General features: G+C 40.7%; 1 protein-coding gene across 4 annotated transcripts in view; it reads right to left on the reverse strand.

The window, feature by feature from the left end:
* Positions 1–15613, reverse strand: part of LOC136264585 (uncharacterized) — a 174580-nt gene that overhangs the window by 76577 nt on the left and 82390 nt on the right. Inside the window, exons 3-4 of one of the 4 annotated variants that reach the window (XM_066059350.1) lie at positions 4332–4394; positions 4005–4283 (exon numbers count right to left, since the gene is read on the reverse strand). The exons of 2 other annotated variants lie outside the window; for them this stretch is intronic. In XM_066059350.1, the coding sequence (XP_065915422.1) occupies positions 4005–4283; positions 4332–4394 (342 nt within the window). Of the gene's footprint in view, positions 1–4004; positions 4395–15613 lie in introns of all 4 variants that reach the window. One more of the 4 variants, XM_066059349.1, reaches the window with a different exon arrangement.

Raw genomic sequence — 15613 nt, forward strand, 5'->3', positions numbered from 1 at the left:
AATGAACCCAGTGTGGGCATGGCAAGGGTGGGAAAAAAAAGACCTACAGATATATAAGGCTATACAGTAACTACATGTATAACATACAAGTAAAAATTAGGACTACAATAATTATGCAAGTACTAGGTTGGATACAGCCACTCCCTGCAATCTCTCACCATAAAAATTCTCTGGGATTCTGCAATACACACCTTTGAGGCATCATCTAGAAGTTGTCTCACTGAGGATTTGGTAATAGACAAATCCTGGTCAACAAAACGGAGTGCATTGTAAGTGTTGGTAACAGAATATTGATGGTAATTCCCTAGCACACTGATCTCAAGGGTCTCATAATAGTTGGTAATATCTAGCCGATCTAGTTCCGATAGTATTTGGTGGTACTCAATTTTATCTTGCTTACGAGATCTAGCTTCTCTAAGATGGTGGGCACTGTCTAATGGACATGTCAGTTCAAATAACAACAAACTGGAAGCGATGGTATTGTGTATAACAATGTCCGGTTTAAAAGGGGTCACCATCATCTCTTCTTCTTCTTCTTCATCTTCTTCATTTCGCACACTTCGCACAATTCGCCATAAAACACGAATGCATGCTTGGATTGGGCTGAAATTTGGCACACTTAAAGGGCTCATTAAGGCGGATCTCCGTACCAACTTCGGTAGGAATCCGATGAACATTCACGGAGTTATGACCGATTATTTGTGTAAAACACGGTCAAAGGTCTGTCACGCCTACAGGGTAAACCCCTTGGAGGAATCAGTTGAAAATTGATATGTAGATGGAGCAACCATCGTAGGAGTGCCTTTTTGTGGTTTGAAAGGAATCGGGATAAAGACCATGAAGATATGACACAAAACCCAACCTGTGTCAAAAATTACGCGATCGATTTTTATGAATAAAAAAACTATTAGTTTTCGTGTCTACCAGGAAAATCGCTTACAGCAACGAGCTGAAAATCAGTATATAGCTGGAATAATCATCATAGAAAGTCCTTGCAGTAATACAGAAGAATCGGGTTACAAATCACTCAGTTATGATTCGAAAGGCAACTACGTGCAGCAAATGCGAGATCGAGATACTCTAATAGAACAGTCACCCTAATAAAGCATTCAGCTGCATTTATAATTTACTGAGTTATATTACATTGCAAGTTATTCTGTAGGGAATTCAGCTACAAACAAGTCACCCTGTAGTCAGATCAGCTAGAAGAAGGTACCTAATAGAGAGTTCAGCTACAAAGAAGCCATCATGTAGAGAATTCAGCTAAAAAAATCACCCTGTAGAGAATTCAGCTAAAAAAATCACCCTGTAGAGAATTCAGCTACAAACAAATTGCCCTGTAGAGAGATCATCTAGAAGAAGTTACCTTGCAGAGAGTTCAGTTACAAAGAAATAATCATGCAAAGAGCTTAGCTGCAAACAAATCACCCAGTAGAAAGTTCCGCTATGAACAGATCACACTGTAGAGAGTTCAGTTAGAAACAAGTCATCCTGTAAAGAGATCAGCTGGAAGAAGTCACCTTGTAGAGAGTTCAGTTACAAAGAAACAATCATGCAAAGAGTTGAGCTGCAAACAAATCACCCAGTAGAAAGTTCCGCTATGAACAGATCACACTGTAGAGAGTTCAGTTAGAAACAAGTCATACTGTAGAGAGATCAGCTAGAAGAAGTTACCTTGTAGAGAGTTCAGTTAGAAAGAAACAATCATGCAAAGAGTTTAGCTGCAAACAAATCACCCAGTAGAAAGTTCCGCTATGAACAGATCACACTGTAGAGAGTTCAGTTAGAAACAAGTCATCCTGTGGATAGATCAGCTAGAAGAAGTCACCTTGTAGAGAGTTCAGCTACAAAGAAACCACCATGTAAGAGAGTTAAGCTGCAAACAAATCACCTGTAGAGAGTTCAGCTAGGAACAAGTCACCCTGTACAGAGATCAGCTAGAAGAAGTTACATTGTAGAGAGTTCAGCTACAAAGAAACTACCAGATGTAGCTAAGAGTAATGCTCTGATGACCTTTGTGGAAATAATTAACAGTGTACATCGGTATAGCTTTGTATATATGAGGTAAAAGTAACAGTTTACAACTGGCCTGACTACATGTACCATATGCCTTAAAAAATATGTACACCTCTTAGGGTGTATAATACACCCAAGGGTGTTTTAAATACTCTCTTGCCTAAAGTTTACAAAACGTGGTGTAATAGAACACCCCTGTACTCTCTAAAGGGTGTGGGTGCTACAGTACACCTTTGGAAGGGTGTGTTTAAACACCCTTGTTTTAACAGTGTGCCAAAACCATGAATGTATTAGTCTCATGCAGTGGTAGATCTAGTGGGTTTGAAGATTTGCATGAAACACCAGATGAGCCACTATTTGATCAAAACAACCAATCAGATTTGTGTATCATACAGTAAGATAGTATCATACAGTACAATAGTAACTCTATAGTAGGGACCACAAAGGAGTAGGTGTAGTCCACGAAATGATATCACCCAAAAACCAGCCTCAATTTTCCCTTACAACGATGAGGCAGTGTTGGTGTGGTAAAACTAAGCCCAAGTAAGCTTTCAGATCAACCTGAAACGCTTTCAACAAGTTGCTAGGGAATTAAAATTTTTTTATTCAACGAAATTTTCTACTGACTGAATGAGTAAGTAAGTAACTGACTGACTGATGCCTTCAGACAAGCATAACTCGATAATGGCTAAGGCTATGGACTTGATTTTTTCACTGTTCGACATCGCTTCAGCCTGACAGGTGCCTTTTGGCATACCACAGTACGTACAATGCATTTTTCATGGACTTACCAGTGTCCTCCTTTATGTCCCATTCATCTTTGCTGACAGGGAAAGGTGTCGATTTGGTGTGAGTACGTGATGGCTTCCCTTTGAAACAGAAATCGTCCATATTTTTCATAGTGGCTATTTTGATTGCAGAGGTGCTTTCAAACAGTTCTTGATTTGTATTGCTGTGTAACTGGTTGAACATAGCTGACAGCAAAGTGTAATGGATACTTCACTTTTCAGATGATAATTAATAAAATTGGGGTGTGGCACCATTTCGTTTGGTATGCGTAGATTGTAAAGGTGCTTCCGGGAAGGTTCTTGATTCAAAATGCTGTGTAATGGGTTGAACATAGCTGACAACGAAGCATAATGGATACTTCACTTTTCAGACGATAATTGATATAGCTGGGGTGCACGGTGCCATTTCAGATGCAGTATGCGTGGTCTGGGTTCACGAGTCATAATAAAATTATTTACAAAAAATTAACAAACAAGTGCACAAAAAATTTGGAATTTTCAACTAGAGTAGGGACCATAGCACATCGATAAAAAGTACTGAAACAAGTTGATGTAGTCCATGACAGTAAAACAATAAGAAGTGTCATATCCCTATTGTGCATTTCCGTTATGGTATCTTGAGTACAGTAGGGATATAACACTTCTTATTGTTTTACTGTCATGGAATACTCCAACTTGCTTCAGTACTTTTTATCGATGTGCTATGGTCCCTACTCTAGTTGAAAAATTCCAAATTTTTTCGTGCAAAGGAATATGTTTTATTTATAATTTACAAGCACTTTGCTTTCTTTTTCTTTCTGTGCTTTTGAGCATGTTAACCATCTCTAAAATAATTATAATATTAAGCTATACTATGCTAAGGTTTAATGGTGAGATCCAACACTAAAAGTTGTAAAGAATGATATAATATTTGCTATCACATTACTGCAGGTATAGTATAACTACAATCATGCCCACAGAGTTAAGCTCCTCTTTTAAAGTCTCAATTCATTGCATGTGTTTACAAAATCAGTGTGAAAACAAATCAATATGCTGATTCAACTTTGTTCCACATAACAAAGACTGAACGTATGGACCGCAGCAAATAACAAACATTCACACACATAACAAGCTAACTCTCGGTAACTCCTATCCCACTTTTCTTCCAGGCATGCTAACTACACAGTTGTTTGTAAAGTACTCACTAGACACAAAATTTACCATTAATGACATCATCTGCTGGCTCATTTAGATAAGAACGAACTAGAATAATTTCCATCACATCCAATACGTTTTGCATTTCTGTGTTGCTTACTCCATCCTGTGTCTCCCTAAGAAGTAACATACTATTGAGTTTATCGGCTAGATGGGATAGATTAATTTGGTGTAATGCTTGAATTAACTGCCTCCAACTTGCTGAGTGTTGAGTATCAAGCCATTTTTTAAACATTTTGGAACATTTTTCCTTGACATCATCACTCTCGTTTGCTTCTAAATCATCTATATAATTTTTACTTAGTAACTGTTGTCCCAATTCTTTCCATTTACCAGTAGCACAAACTGTGTCAATGACATGTCTGTTCAGCAATGCTTCTTGAGGACAGTCTGTAACTGTTACAAAGAAGTACTGCATATGAGGCACATAACATAACAAAATTCACAAATGCAAATTTAAGAGACAATTAAGGTCAGAATTAAAGTTGGTAGGTGTCATAAGTGTCATCATCCATCCAAAAAATAGCCACAAAAAGACCTCAAATTTTATGTATGCATGAGTGTGTGTGTGTGTGTGTGTGTGTGTGTATGTGTGTGTGTGTGTGTGTGTGTGTGTGTGTGCGTGCGTGCGTGCGTGCGTGCGTGCGTGCGTGCGTGCGTGCGTGCGTGCGTGTACACATGTGAGTAGTGCTCATGGAGTTACTAATTCAAGTACATACTCTCTAGTATTAATGTGCTAGTACTCAATAAATATTTAGCTATTTGTAGCATGTGTGTGTATGCATGATTGCATGTGAGTTATCAAGCTTACTCATAGCAAGATTACATAATATATATATTATGTACTCTTGCTCATAGATGGAACCAATGATCTTAACACGTGTACAAACTCAAGTTGCTTTTGTTTTTAAATTAATTTATAGCTATTTAAGATTATATAAGTAACTTGAATTGACATTCTTTTTAGATTAAAGTGTTCAAGCATTACTTTATGGTTAAAGCAAGATTTAGTTTTGGTTGGACTAAAAATCAGTGGCACAGGGTTGAGGTAGCTATAGTGCATTCTTTATCTAAACATGCTGTTGGCTATATATTGCTGAAGGATTAAGTCACCAAGAATTTTTCTGCATTGAACAGGGATTCGATTCAATGTCAAAATTCTGAGGCTCCCTGTATACCGGTACAAGGAAAACTTAAGTTTGATTATGGACCATAAAAATGAAAGGTATTGAAGCAAGGAAGGTCACCTATAACTATAAGGATCCATTAGTATCAGGTGTAGTCGACATCCCTTGTTTCACTACTTTTTATTTCTGTGATCCCTAATTGAACTCGATTTTCCTTGTACTTGGTCATTTACTTTTTTGTAACATTATTATGACCGGTTAAGTCATGCATACCTTATTACAATGGAAAGAATGGCAGCAGGCTTATTGTTTTCATCTGAATGCACACACCCTCTGAACCATCAATCACTGAAACAGCAAAGTGGCCTTTGTTTTCAAGCTATGTTTAGCTTATTACACAGTGTTATATACAAATGAAGAACAGTAGAAGAACCAATGTGAAGCATGCATTGTATGTACTGCAGTACGCCAAAAGGCACCTGTCAGGCTGAAACAACACCAAACAGTGAAAAATCAAGCCCATTGCCTTAATTAACTGTTATCAAGTTATGCTTGTTTGAAGGCATCAGTCAATCAGTCAGGCATTCATCAAAATTCCACTAAATTTAAAAAATTATAATTTCTAGCTGGATGTCCATAACTCTGTAAACATCCATCAGATTTGAGCAAACTTAGAATGCAAATTAATCTTAATATATATGTCCTTGAAGTAAGACAAATTTCAAGGAAATTACTATAATGGGTTTTGTAAAGCGTGTAAAAAAGGAAGATAAATCTAAGCCCCAAATCAAAGCACAATTACAAAAAAGACAAGAAATTAAACCAAACTTTGAAGGCTCGTATTTTACGAACGCATACAATAATCTTGCTCAAGTTTGGTATGTGGGGTGTCAAAGGTTGCAGCATAAAAATCATTCTATTTGCAAGTGAGCACAGAGCTATGTGTGCATGAACATAGCCTGCTTTGTCACTGAACTGGGCACAACCTAGTTTTGTGACCGTTGCTATGTGACTATGTCGTCATGGAGATTACCTGTGTATTTCCCTCCACCTGTGTGGGCTCACGTGCCCTGTTAATATTAAGCACTTATAGTTCTAGATTACTTCCGTACACACTTGGGTGTTAATCACGTTTAACCTCTTAAACTACATTTAACTCCCTGCATGCTAACTCTTTGAGTGTACGGATGGTCACATGTGCTGTGTGACTTATTATTAAATTTGGCAGATGATCAGGGGATGCCGTGCTGGAAGCAACCCAGCTGACATGATAATTATGATTATGGTAGCCATGTAACTTATGGCTCCCAATTTACCATGTCAGGTGCTAGGAAGTTGATATGCGAACGCTTTGCTTGCATGCCTCACGTGATAGCTAGCATCACGTGCATCCCACTCATGAAGAAGGATATGTTAAGGCATGCTTGCCTGGTTACAGGATATAATAAGTTTTATGGTATATTTTGTATCCACAGATATACACATGTGTATGTATATGTTGTAAGTAGTGTTGTACCGATTGTCTACTTTTAGCAATTTGCCGATACCCGATACTTCATAAATTATTGGAGCCGATATTTCACACCGATGCCGATTTTTTAAAATGCTTCACATATAATTATGTAGGGTATAAACACATTATTTTTTTTGTACATTGTGTCTTTTGATCATTAATTATTACAAGAACTGCAGAAGTTAACATAAGTTACAGAATACATTTAACTGGTATCAATTGGTATAACAAGACTCACAAGTCACAGCTGAAAATTGTTTCGAATAAACAATAAAACCTCTGCCTTCTCTGGATCTAAACGATTTCTCTTTTCGTCATAAATGTCACTGGCACCAGAAAACACTCTTTCAGAAGGCACTGAAGTACGTGGTGCAGCTAGGTATATTCTAGCTAACTTGGAAAGTTGAGGAAATCTAGGTTTATTTTCTTTCCACCAACTGTAACAGTTAGATCGGTGAAATTCAATCAATGGCTCTCCCAAGTACTGGTCAACTGAACTAGAAATGCTTGTAGACCCATGCACTGTCCACCTGTGACCCTGATTCTTCTATGATTTCTTGAAAACTCTTCCACAGCTCAGTTGTCTCCCTATTAACACGCTTTGAAGCTGGTTCAGTCAGTGTGTCCGTTTCCTCTCCCAAATCTTGTACTTTAATCACTGCACTATCACTCACTTTCTCTAGTTCTTCCAGTAGCATTTCTTTCGCCTTTCTTCGTTGCTCTGGACCATTGAAAAACCTGTCCTTAAAACGTGGGTCCAATAAATTAAGAAGCAAGCAAAAGATGTTGGCATTCTTCAATGTCATGAAATCTTTGGTCCAAAGAACGAAGCATTTCTCTATTCATTTTTCTCACACCAGAATCATTGTGATGTTTTTGCAATGTTTTAGACAGCATCTTTACAAATGGAATAATAAGTGACACAGATGCACAATCTGCAGAAATGGATTTGGTAAGCTCTTCAATTGGCGAGAGTGAAGCAATTATGTTGTCGATTAAATCCAGTTGTGTAGGTGATAATGTAACTATCCCTGTTTCTGAAGCATAGGCTGCTAGGGCCATTTTTTGTTCAACCACCGATTTCACCATATACAGAGTGGAGTTCCACCTGGTACGCACATCTTGTTGGAGGTGATGCTGTGGAAGCCCCAAACGCTCTTAAATGGAATTAAGACGACTATAAGCAAGTGATGAGTGCCGAAAGTGGCCAACAATACTCCTACACACTGCTAGGACATCCATTACAGCACGCTGTGACAACACTCCATCATCAACCACCAGCTGTAAGGTGTGAGCAAAACATCCCAATGAAGGTAGTGATGCTTCCCTCATGGCTTTTGCCATGTTAGCTGCATTGTCCCGTAGCACCAGATGGACCTGGTCCTGATTAATTTCCCACCCAGTTAACATTTTCTTGTACACTTGTGCTAAGTACTCACCAGTATGAGATTCTTCTAGTGGTTGAACATGAAGAACAGCAGACTTCTTAACAAACTCTTCGGTCAACCAGTGAACAGTAAGGGATAACAGGGAACAACCACCACAGCTAGCACTCCAGGCATCAGTAGTAAAACTGAAATGTGACACTCTTGCAGTTTCAGTCTTCACTCGTGTCTTTACATCGTCATGTACTAATGGCAAAACCTTATCAATGAAGTATTTCCAACTTGGAAGATGGTACCTGGGTTCCAACACACGTAGTAGACGAACAAAGCCAAAATCTTCCACGACCGAAAATGGCTGATTGTCCATTGCTATCATTTCCATGACGAACCTGTGAACTCTTTGCGCCCTGGAATCGTTAATATCCCATGCTCTAGCCTTGTCTTGTACATCAAACAACGATAACTGTTTAACTGAACTTTGCTCTTCTTTCTTCGTTTTCTCTTTCTCTTGGTATTCGGCGTATTGCTGTTGGTATTCCTCGTAAGCTTCGCTGTGACTCTTCAAGTGATTCACCAGGTTACTGGTGTTATAAACCTTCGTAGAACCACCCCCACGTGAGATAGATTTACTGCAAGACTTGCAGCAAGCGTACTTCGTATCTTCCTTTAAGTCAAAGTAATTCCAAATGGGTGATTTCTTTCTTGACACGTTGTTCGCCATGCCCCTGTACTAAAAATAGCAACTACTAAAGCGCATGCGTGAGCTATTTATAATCGGTTAATTGAGCATTAATATTACCGATTGCCGATTGTATACCAAAGCCCCATTTATCGGCCTTTACCGATTGCCGATCTGATAATCGGTACAACACTAGTTGTAAGCCTAATTATACCCTTTCTAGGTCCGCCTAGTTAGATAACTGACTTGACTGTAGTTCCAGCAGTTCCGGCTGCCAAAGAGATCGCCCAAGGAACTGCTATATGTATTACTTTGTATGAGTATAGTCTTATGGTATATAGAAAGATATGAGTAGTCATCTATAGATTGTTTAAAAATTTCTTTATGAATAGTTATAGTATGCATCCCCTTTTCTGCCAGTGAAATATAATATGTGTACGTCACTCTTAAAAACAATGCTGTAGTTAGCCTGCTACATGCATGTTTCAGTTTATTTTAAGGATTGATTTTATTGTTATAATACTGGGCAGACAGCTCCAGCTGGTTGTGTCCAGCGGACAAGGTCTGTGCCAGACATGATCGGCTGATTCATTAATCACCATCCCCTACAAAGGAGGCAACAAAGGCTTGGAGGGGAGGACAGCGAGGACCTGCCTGTGTGACTGCTGTCACAGTGTACAGCATAGGGTATTCAGTCTTTCCAGCTGTGCACAATGCTATTTATGTATTTCAAACTTTTATAACCCCGATAACACTGACGTGAACCAGCTGAAATTGTCAGCATTGACATTATTGTAGGTCTCATGAAACCTGCTCCCAGTGTTGAGGAGTTGCAAGATTAAAGTTGGTGCTGATCATCTGAGAGGCAAGCTTTTGGATTGATCATTTGAACAAAGTTAGCTATATAGCTAGCTACAAAACTACTGGAAAATACACCGTTTTGTTTGTTTTACTGATTCGTTTTATCCAGTAGCTAGCTCTGAAGTTTCGTGAGAAAATTCGTCACCGTATTGATTGATGATTGATGAAAGCAGCACGAACACGATAACATAATTGTGGTAAGGTGTATCGCTGAACACACTACGGCCGTGGTGAGTCTGAATGTTCAATTATCCGGGTCGGCGGCAGCCCACCCTAATGTCAGGTCGATCAGCAACAAGGGAGCCTGATACCATGCATGTATACATTGGTAGTCAGACAAACACAAGCCCCTACTCTGACTGAGGCCCTAGGAGAATGACGCAGTTATATAAGGTGGTCACGTGAGACGTGTGGAGCGCCCCACTACCTCTGTTCAACTACGCTTAGCTTGACTCATCTGTTTAATGTGTTCGTTCTGTAAAGTTATTTGATTAGTTGGTCATAGGCCGCGACCGATGGAGCATGCCGAATGGAAAAGGACTGCACGGTCTGCACCATTCACTCAGTAGACCATGAACTTGTCTCTAGTGCAGGTGCTCGCAGTATTCAACACTGGGATAGAATGGGGTTATTATCATTGGAAGCAAGAAACTATCAGTGGTGGGGGGGTAGAGCATAATGCTCGCAAAATGGTGGTCATGTTCTTCCGATCGAAAGCAGGCTTGTGCTGGGAATGCTTCTGCACAAAGTATCATTGTTCCCCTTATACTACACCAGCTAGTTCACCACGAGGGTGGTTCATCTTCGAGATCATCTTCAGTAACTGGGCCGATGGACCCATGCTTACAAGCGCCTCCTGAAATAAATTATCATGTGTGATTCGTGCGCCCAAAAGTGGTGAGTCCACGTGAGCCAGATAGTTTCAGGATGCTCTGGATGGCGAGCTGGATAGGCTGGAATTCCCTAGCCAGCCAGGGCTAGGCCACACTTCTTTTATAGTGCCCATATCCAGATTTCATCCAGTACTCATCTCAGTAAGCGCTGCTTGATCGACAATTGCTTGAGTCAGCCTGAGGGCTTGCATTCGTTTATTTGAGTGAGACGAGGAGTGGGGCCTGTGATCTATGAGCACGACATAGTAAATTTCCCCTTCCTCGTGTAATGGAAGTGACGAGATGTGCTGGATATCAAGTCCTCAACTGTTTAATATGAGCACTGGACCCACCTTACACGGATGACCATATCAAGAGATGGTGGTGCCACTGCCATTGAATGTAATAGTCTGCCTCAATGAATTGCGAGGTGAAGTGATTTGAGGCATGAAGAGTAGTGCACCACTGAACTTGTAGTCAGGAAGGTATTGGATGATCACTCGGGGATCTGCCTTGTCCATGGTGGCTCCAATGAAACAGATTTTTTCGGTTAGGGCTGTTATCTCCAAAGTGCTATTACCTGACATCACGTTTCTCCGTGTTTTTAGCAGTGGAGCAGTGTGTAGCAGCGGGCTGCACATTACATGACTGCAAGACAGGGGCATAGTATAGCCTGCTCTGAGCCCAGGATGATAAAGGAGGCAATGACACCAATGTCAAGACAGTACATATGAATGTACACCAAAGGTTGTAACAAAATTTATTTCACTATTGTGAGTGTAACTGCTGGTAAGAAAGTATTAGGCACGAAATCATAGGCTGCAAGATTGCAAGATTGACAGGTAATCTCCATGATGACATAGTCACATAGCAACGGTCACAAAACTAGGTTGTGCCCAGTTCAGTGACTTTAACGTATTTTGGTGATGCTATACCTTTGCAAAGTGGAACCACGTTTGGAGACGATACAATACGCTGAAGTATGAGCTCGAGTAGCAGCACACTGCGAAGGCACATCCCGGAGTCGCTGAGGTCAATGCACGCCAGGACAGCTGACAATGAGGCTCATAGAAAGCCGGACGAAGAAACGCAAACAATTATTTAGCAATTCGCTCTCCGCCACTGGCCCAGTCGCCGGTCAGGTTTGACAGTTGTATAGTGGAATAATTACTGACAACTCATGGCCAGCCGAGCTACCGAAATGTGCCTCCAGGCGTACCAATATGCTCTAAGGCCGAGATGCCCTAGTTTCGCCTCCAGCCAGGTCTGGGGGCAAGACTAGGGATGCCCCATGTCTCCCCGTGTAGCGTTGGTTCGCTCACGGGGTGAAATTATATATCTTCTTTCTCTGTCTGTTTAGGCCCCTTTCTTATGAGTAACAGTAAATGTATGCAGAATATTTAGCTAGCCCCCCCCCCCCCTTTCTTTTTTATTAATCTTTTTTTTTGTAGCTTTGTAAATTATGGGTAGTATTTGAATTGTTGGTAGGCTAAGTTAGCCATAGTTGCCTTATTAGAGCCCATATAGGTGAGGTCTGAAGTACGTACAAGTCTTTCCTTTACTGGGCTCCCACTTCCCTCCTCCATATAGGAGGGTACCTTAGTAGCGTTCCAGCTGGCCATGCACTAAACTTGCTCATACCATGTAGCAGTATTGCCAACTTAAATGGTATGACCAAAAGCAACTAGCTACTGTCAGTGGCACCTCGGTGGTATCATGTGCTCACAGCAAATACAGGCACTCATTGCAAATACAAGCACTTCAGTGGTATACCTAATACCTTACATTGTGAATACCAGCACCTCAGTGGCGCCCATCACTCCCCCATATCAAGTACTGTCAACTCAATGGTATCACTCATTGTGAATGCCAGCACCTCAGTGGTGTCCAACACTCGCTCATAGCGAGCATTTCCAACTCAGTGGTATCACTCATTTTGAATGCCAGCACCTCAGCGGTGCCCATCACTTGCCCATAGCGAGTACTGTCAACTCAATGGTATCACTTACTTGTGAATGCCAGCACCTCAGTGGTACCCATCACTCGCTCATAGCGAGTACTGTCAACTCAATGGTATCACTTATTGTGAATACCAGCACCTCAGTGGTGTCCAACACTCGCTCATAGCGAACATTGCCAACTCAATGGCGGTATCACTCATTTTGAATGCCAGCACCTCAGTGGTGCCCATCACTCGCCCATGGCGAGTACTGTCAACTCATTGGTATCACTCATTGTGAATGCCAGCACCTCGGTGGTGCCCATCACTCGCCCATAGCGAGCACTGTCAACTCAATGGTATCACTCATTGTGAATACCAGCACCTCAGTGGTGTCCAACACTCGCTCATAGCGAGCAGTCAACTCATTGGTACCACTCAGTGTCAATACCAGCACCTCAGTGGTGTCCAACACTTGCTCATAGCGAGCACTGTCAACTCAATGGTATCACTCATTGCGAATACCAGTACCTCAGTGGTATCCAACACTTGCCCATAGTGAGCACTGCCAACACAATGGTATCACTCATTGTGAATACCAGCACGTCAGTAGTATCCAACACTTGCTCATAGCGAGCACTGTCAACTCAACGGTATCACTAAATGTGAATGCAAGCACCTCAGTGGCGCCCAACACTTGCTCACAGTGAGTACTGCCAACTCAATGGTGTCACTCAAAGTGAATACCAGCACCTCAGTGCTGTCCAACACTCCAAGCATTGACAACTTAATCATATCACTCCGTGTGCATACCAGTACCTCAGTGGTGCCTATCACTCGCTCATAGTGAGCAGCACAGTCACTGGCAATTAAATTATGTTCATTTCCAATACCACACCTCAGTGGTGTCTATCACTTCTTTATAGAGAGCACTGTCAACTCGATGGTATTACTCATGGCAAAGGCCAAACCTATAAAGACAAGTATTATGGTTTTGATCATTGTGATACTCAATGGTGTCACTCAAGATTATACTGCCATCTTTAGGTAGTGGCTGCCGTTACCCAGTTATGACATGCTTTACTCTGTTGATAATTACGCCAGGAAAGAATTATGCGTTGCGAGGCCAGCGCAGTATCTCCACATTTGTTTTATGTAGTTATTTATTTATTTGTTTGTTGTTTGTTTGTCTTACTGTGGGGGGAGTGGATTCTTAATATTCAGTGCTTATGTACTGTATGATAAAGACCATGAAAATACAGCACAAAAACCCAACAGTGTGCAACAATTGCATGATCAAGTTTTGCTAATGAAAATGATTACTTGCCAAATAACTGCCACTGCCCCCTGGATCATGTGAGGAGGCTTCTACAGCCTCACTGTGACATGAAGGACAGCTGCCTATCAATTAACCTAGCAACCCAGAATCACATGATCATGATGATACTTCACTTAAATCATGAAAGGCGGGGTGAGACTAAAAGCCATTTCCAGCACTTATGGAGTACTGTAATAATTATTTGGATAGTGGCACTAATTTAGGAGTGAGCATGTAACTTAATAGAAGTGATAGATACATGTAGCATAATAGTTATCCCACTAATGAAGTGGGATATGTGTTACATAGTGTAAGACATGCATTTCTGAGTACAGGGTATAATTTGTTTAGGACAATTTTGTTGGCCTATTACTGTATATCTATGAGATATAGTGATAAGCCTGTCTACATACGTACCCTAATTGGTCTGCCTAGTTTTTAAAAGTGATTTGACTGTAGTATGCAGTTCCGACCGCCGAGGGAATAATGCCAAGGGAATATTGCTAAGGAACTGAATTGCTGTAATGTGGATGTTTACATCTAGGATATAGGTATTAAGTATATAGACATAAACTTACAAAAACTGCTATAAAACACGAATGCCATATCCGATTGCCTTGAAATTTGGCACACAGAAGGGGGGTATAAAGGCACATCTCGGTACCAACTTTGGCTGGAATACGATAAACAGGCAAAGAGTTATGAGCAATTATTCACGAAAAATAACACCAATATGTTGTCACGCCTACAGGGTAAACCGCGTATGGGAAGAAGCTGAAAACCGGTGGGTGAATAGGTTAACTATTGAACCTCAAACCATTTGTGGTTTGAAAGAAATCGAGCTATAAACCAGGAAGATACAACAAAAAAACCAACAGTGCGTGACAATTATGCAATCGAGATTAGCTCATAATAAACGACTACTTGCCACGCCTACCAAATAAACTGCTTGGAGTAATGCTTTGAAAATCGCTGTATAGATGGAGTAATCATCTTAGAAAGGATCTTCAATGGTGTACAATAATCAGACATAAAACCACGGAGTTATAACACGAAATCCAACTTGGTGTAGCAAGTGCGAGATCGAGATACTCTAATAGAGCAGTCATCCTAATAGAGCAGTCACCCTGAAGAGAATTCAAGAGATCAGCTAGAAACAAGTAACCTGTATAGAGATCAGCTACAAAGAAACCATCATGTAGAGAGTTGAGCTACAAACAAATCGCTCTGTAAAGAGATCAGCTAGAAGAAGTTACCTTGCAGAGAGTTCAGCTACAAAGAAACCATCATGTAGAGAGTTGAGCTACAAACAAATCGCCCTGTAGAGAGATCAGCTAGAAGAAGTTACCTTGTAGAGAGTTCAGCTACAAAGAAACCATCATGTAGAGAGTTCAGCTACAAACAAATCTCCCTGTAGAGAGATCAGCTAGAAGTATCCTCTTAGAGAGTTCAGCTGCAAACAAATCACCCTGTAGAAAGATCAGCTAGAAGGAGTTACCTTGTAGAGAGTTCAGTTACAAAGAAACCACCATGTAGAGAATTCAGCTACAAACTAATGACCCTGTAGAGACATCAGCTTGAAGAAGTTACCTTGTAGAGAGTTCAGCTACAAAGAAACCATTCTGTAAAGAGCTCAGCTGCAAACAAATCACCAATATACAGAATTCAGCTACAAACAGATCACCCTGTAGAGAGATCAGCTAGAAGAAGTTACCTTGTAGAGAGTTCAGTTACAAACAAATCACCCTGTAGAGAGATCAGCTAGAAGAAGCTACCTTGTAGAGAGTTCAGTTACAAACAAATCACCCTGTAGAGAGATCAGCTAGAAGATGTTACCTTGTAGATAGTTCAGCTACAAACAAATCACCCTGTAGAAAGATCAGCTAGAAGAAGTCACCTTGTAGAGAGTTCAGCTACAAAG

The sequence above is a fragment of the Dysidea avara genome, chromosome 8 (assembly GCF_963678975.1).
Source record: "Dysidea avara chromosome 8, odDysAvar1.4, whole genome shotgun sequence".
NCBI classification, from domain to species: domain Eukaryota; kingdom Metazoa; phylum Porifera; class Demospongiae; order Dictyoceratida; family Dysideidae; genus Dysidea; species Dysidea avara.